This window comes from Tachysurus vachellii, chromosome 1 (genome assembly GCF_030014155.1).
Source record: "Tachysurus vachellii isolate PV-2020 chromosome 1, HZAU_Pvac_v1, whole genome shotgun sequence".
NCBI lineage: Eukaryota > Metazoa > Chordata > Actinopteri > Siluriformes > Bagridae > Tachysurus > Tachysurus vachellii.
The window spans coordinates 9,805,721-9,811,584 of NC_083460.1; the positions used below are offsets into that span (position 1 = coordinate 9,805,721).

General features: G+C 36.7%; 1 protein-coding gene across 5 annotated transcripts in view; it reads right to left on the bottom strand.

The window, feature by feature from the left end:
* Nucleotides 1-1,482, bottom strand: part of pax3a (paired box 3a) — a 22,568-nt gene extending 21,086 nt beyond the window's left edge. For all 5 annotated transcript variants that reach the window (XM_060871404.1, XM_060871419.1, XM_060871425.1 and 2 more), the window contains exons 1-2: nt 1,366-1,482; nt 492-727 (exon numbers count right to left, since the gene is read on the bottom strand). In XM_060871404.1, coding sequence (XP_060727387.1) covers nt 492-727; nt 1,366-1,450 — 321 coding nt within the window. In that variant the 5' untranslated portion in view covers nt 1,451-1,482. The remainder of the gene's footprint in view (nt 1-491; nt 728-1,365) is intronic.
* Nucleotides 1,483-5,864: the final 4,382 nt, after the last annotated feature.

Below are 5,864 nucleotides of genomic sequence, written 5' to 3' on the forward strand. Positions count from 1 at the left end.
AATTGATCTGAAATTTATACTGGTAATGGAATAACTTGGAAAGTTTGCATTTTTTCCACAACAGTTTACTTTCTTTAGTGGAATTCCCCAGTTTACTCCCATTAATATTTAACTATATTTTGGAAAATAATTTGCAACTATGTTTTATTCAAATTGTACTTAAAAAGTACAAAGTCCGACGAAATAATATTCGTTTTTTAGAGTTGAGAATATTATATACTATTACATTCTATCTATTACATATGGACGCGTAAAACCTAGCTGCAAAGATGTTCTCTCTAAGAAACGAAACCTTTCTGCTCCACTGTACGTGTTTTGGATCGTTCATAAGTGTCTTGGATGTTATGTAATAGTCCTCTTGTGTAGAGATGATGGCATTTTGGATGACACGTTATCACACGTGAGAAACTTTACTTAATCTGATAAATAAAATATATCTTGAACTCTTATTTCTGAATATCATTCCATTCAGTCAGTCACAAATGTAGTACCTTCGGCTTGCTACCTCCGATAGCTCCAGGCCGGATGGATCCCGTCTCTTGGTACCTGCACAAGATTTTAGACACGCAGCCGTGTGAGACGCGCAGCTGGCGCGAGATGACGCACGGTCGGATCCCGTGATGCGCCATTTCTACGATCTTATGGCGGATGTGGTTGGGCAACGGGCGTCCGTTAATGAACACACCGCCGAGCTGGTTTACTCGGCCCTGGCCTAATGGTGTGGAAACTGCAAGAAATATTACAGCATTGTTATTGTCGTTTTCTTCTGTTGCAGTAAGCATCATTTAAGTTCAATAATACATCCTAAATGTGATATAGTCCAAAAGTAATAATAATAATAAAAATAAAAATAATAATAGCAATAATAATAATAGTTATTATTATTGCTATTATTATTATTATTGTTATTATTATTATTATTTATTTATTTTTCTTTTATTATTATTATTATTATTATTATTATTATTATTATTATTTTCATTATTATTATTATTAACACATGTTTAGAAAGTCTGTATCATGTTCCTGTAATATAAAAAAAAACTTCTGAACTTCCTATATCGACAAAATAAATTATGCTAAAAAGGTTTATTACATTATACACAGCGGGCTTTATAAAAACAAAAAAATCTCAAAGCAACAGCACTGACACCTCCAAAATACCAAAACATGTACATCATTTAAATAATCGGCATATATATATATATATATATATATATATATATATATATATATATATATATATATATATATATATATATATACACTCCTAATTAACATCTAATGCAATGATAGGAATACCTATTTTGCTAAAAGGTGTATGTTATGTCTATTGTATTAAAGCAAGGGATTCTAATGCCCTACCTTCAAGCGAATAGCCCCCTCTCGGATAGTTTTGGGGTGGCGTGGGGCGCACCATCCTGGGAATGCCCCCTGCTAAGGCGGCCATGTCCCGAATGCCTAAGAAACGGCAAGTTGGCCACTTAACGGTGGAATTAACGGTGGATTTAGAGTTTCTGCAATCTCTTTCAGGTCAGGTGCTGCCCGTTATCTCTTAGGCTGATGAGATGTCAATGTAATACGTCCTCAGAAAACTTCGTGTAGAGAAAAGTCCTTCGAAGTAAGCGAGTGATATCCAGAATATGAAACGATTTTGTTCCTGAAATAAACTTCAGAAGTCAGCACTGCTTGGCGAAGCCGTTTGAACGCACTTGTTGTGTGGATTGAGTCGGATCACGATGGCGAAACATTTTATCAGTTGAAGAGTTGTGTCCCTACAGCGCACCGAAGTCTGTGATTGGCTGAGAGAGGGCGGGTCCTGAAAACTGACGGCGTGCTTTGATTGGTCCAGACATGTAAAGTTTTCTTGTGCTGTGACCTCGAGGGTTCAAGGCGATGTGACACTGATAAAAACACCAACGATCAATTTGGAAAGGTTCTAGCTGCGTAGATTGTGAGGGAAATTCTGTGCATTATTTTGAGTCCATAAGGTCTCTCGCAATTGGCAACTTCTGATTATTTAATATATGTCAATTAATGCAATGAGTTGGTAAAGCTAAATATGCATGATTTATGCATCTGAAGACCATCGATTTTGCACTGTGTAGTTAGTAGTGTAGTTATTAGCGTTTTTAAAGAATATGGTCGCAATCCAGGTCTGGTGAAAGGAGCACAACGCGAAGCTCCCAGCAGGATATGACGCCGCCAGGGCCCTAAAATCTGTCTGTAAGAAAGGGATGCAATTGTAAAGACTATTTATTTATACCTTTGTGACATTCAGTAGGCCTATGCACCTTTTTTTCTCTGACTTCAACTGCATCCTATTTATTTGTACACCTCTCCTCTTCCCCTGTCACTCTTTTTTTATTGTTTCTAGGTGAGCTGGAGTTGGTTGGGGACAATTCTCTTTTTCTCTATGTACTCTATTGTGTTTCTCAGTTTTGTAGAGCTCATTGAGAGCCTCATGTCAGTCAGATCCTTTCATGCACATAAAAAAACTTCCCGATCGATCACTGGACTGGAAGACTTCTATCATCTAAAACAATGCTTCGTCTATTCCGTCTTCATCACAGACAACAAGGGCACAACATTATATCTACTTAGCACTCCGGGCCACTGTACACAGTCTTTTTTTTAGCATAATAGAATGTAAATTCAATAATACTTCCTGGTGATTATAAATGCATTCGATAAAAGATAACCGTGCTCCTTAATGAAGCTTGGTTACATTTGTCTTGCCATAAACGTTTCCCAATTTATATTTTTTTGTCCTATTCACTTATGAGACTAATGTGACAAATACGTCAGCTGTCATCGGTAATAATGTGTACAGGGACGTGTCGACAGTTAAATAACTAACCCCTTGGTCTCTCGGGATCTGAGAGTCTCACTGAATTATGAGTCAAATTTGCACGGGTTGCGTCGAGAGACGCGGATAAAGCGTGTAAATCTCAAGATCAAGCTGGAAAAAAGCCTAAGAGGCAACACACACTTTGGGGACAGGTCTACACACATCCACCTGACGCATCGCTATGAATACCGTAGTCAAATAATAAAAAAAAAATCCAGAACCTAAAATATTGTCTCTGCTTTATAAGACCCATTATAAATGCAACGTGGTTCAATGTAACTAAAATACAAAAAAAGCCTGAAAAGACTATTTGAAGTCATACACTACCTAAAAGGACCACCATCAAGTAATAGTATTTGTTATAATATTTATAAAGCAACCTACTATAAATGATATTGAAATTGTTCACGCTGTATTTACACAAATCACATAATTGTTCTGGACCGTAGATTATAAAAGCAGTATATATGTAGATTACAGATACATTAATTTTGAAGATGTAGCAGCATAATGTTAACAGTAATACAAATACTAATAATAATTAGTATTATAATTCTTATTATTGTTTTTCCGGTTGTTATTATTATTATTATTATTATTATTATTATTATTATTATTATTATTATTATTGCTGTTGTTTCTAGCTTGTCTGCTTGTTTACATTAGATTTAGTCGCATGGTTTCTAAAGTCTCTTAGAAGAGATCATTGAGAGCAAACGGAACAAAAGTGAGCGATGGAAATAAGGTCCCCATTAAGCAGTTATTGGCTACATTAACATCTCTCGGTCTTTGTGAGCATGAAAAGCAACTTCAAATGTTGTGTTAGCGCAGCACCGCAGGGACAAAGGCGCGCGGGAGGGAAGGACGGCCGGAACACGGGAAGCCATTCACGTGCTAACACGCAACTTGTTCTTATTCTAAAAACCAAACTTCACAGGGGAAGCACTTCGGAGGGCACCTCGTGATGCTACACTAATTCAATATAGGGGGTACCGGTGACCTTTCTGGTTTCCTTGTTGCACTGGACCTCACTCACTCCAATGTTCACTATCTAGTTGTGTATGTATCGACATGCAAGCCTACGAGCTTATAAGGCGACTGAAATGTGCAGGTACTGAAAATATTTAAATGAACACTGACCTGCTATCGACATTATGATATAACAAGTTGGGCCGCAAGTCTTAAACTGATGAAATTATAAGGTAAATATTTCTAATGTGAACTGTGATCCAGATAAAAAAAATTGAGCGTGATTAATTTACTGCAGTAACAGTGGACTAAATGTATTAGAACCACGTGTTATAATAAGATTTGGTAAGGTTTACACAAATAATACATTAATTCAAGAAATAATGACAGGATTTAGACAGGATGTCATCAAGGCTGTTTTTTTTTTCTTTTGTTGTTTGTTTGTTTGTTTTTCATTTTATACCATAGAATGGAATTAAACACCGGTCTACATAACGGTTTTGCACATATACCCTTATATGCTTGCTTAAAATCATGTAAATATTTGTGTGTTCGTTTATTGTTATTAAGTATGTTTATTAAGGTTTTTTTAGATAAACGGGTTCACGGCACCGTCTTCTAATTTGAATGTATTTTTCTTTACTACTAATTTTTCTTTTCTTTACATTGTTCTTAAATAAACTCTGTTATGATATATTCAACTCTCCAAATAAGCCGTGATGATGAAGCACAGCGGACTAGAGCTGTAACTCAATTCCGTCAGAAACTGTGGGGGGAGATATGGCCAGAGAGAGCGTTTGATTATGCTTAAAGGGATATTGGATATCCATGTCAAATCAATTCGAGAGTGAAAAATCCAAGTCAGAAATTTTCTCCATCAGTGGGAGAAAAAACATCATAAATAAAGAGGCAAATGTCACGTTGAGGAAAAAGGCAAACCTGCCTGGTTCAACTTGAATCTCAACCAAACCCTGTTTTTTCTGTATTTATTAAATTTAAGCTGGTGGAATTCAGTGCAAATACACAAAAGCAAATTGCGGTCTGTAGGTAACGTTACACATTACTGAAACAGCAATAGCCTGTTGACCTGATCAGGAACTTGATCTTATTCACATTTACGGCTATAGTTTTAAGGCACGCCTAGTTCGAAAATAACTGCAAACGTAGAATATAAGTTTTAAGGAGTGGCTGACTGTAACAAAATGTTGAATATTAAATGGATTTTATCAGCTGCTTTGCTGATACTAATTTGGTGACACTTGTAACTATTACACATTAATGAGACGAGCTGCTTAATGAAAGTTTTTATGTGATAATGATTGTGGGTTTTTATGCAAACATATAGCAGATATGTAGTTTCTTAATTGCAGTCATGCTTATTTCTATTAAAACTACTTTTTCCTGTTGGCGTACATTTTTATTTGTCTTTGGGCAACAAAAGGAATAAGTGTAAATTTTGCAAACAGTGTTTTGTTGTTTTTATTTTTTGCTTTTTGTTAACATTTGTAGCCGAATCAGTCACAGTTTGCAAACTTTTTTAGTTGTAGCAATTAGCTATTCGTTCCTGTTTAACTATTCTCTAAAACCCTTTGCAAACTGTGCGTTTGGTGGTTTTAATTACATGCTACTTATGAACGCAGCACCAGTGTTTCTGAACTACTTAAGCCACTGACACTGGCATTCAGGACATTAAGAAAGGGAGGTAGGGTGAGAGAGAGAGAAAAAGGCCTTTTTGGAGGTGAAGACTCAAGTGGTTGTATGGTCTGTGCCCGGGGGCATGGAGTGGGGATGGGGTGATTTTATTGCCCCCATGGTGAACCTGCATGGCGTTAGCACGCTGCAGGAGAAATCGTCAGGTGAGCGCGGCGTCCAGCAGAGATCCGCTCAACAGGCGGCCAACATCAGAGACACGGTGAACTGCGACATTACAAATATGCTTAGTACAGCCTTACCCGAGATTCTCAAATAAAGGTTTGCCAAATATATAGTGTATGCTTTCAGTCTTAGCCTTACTTCAGTATTTGCGTCCAACGTCCTAAGCTTA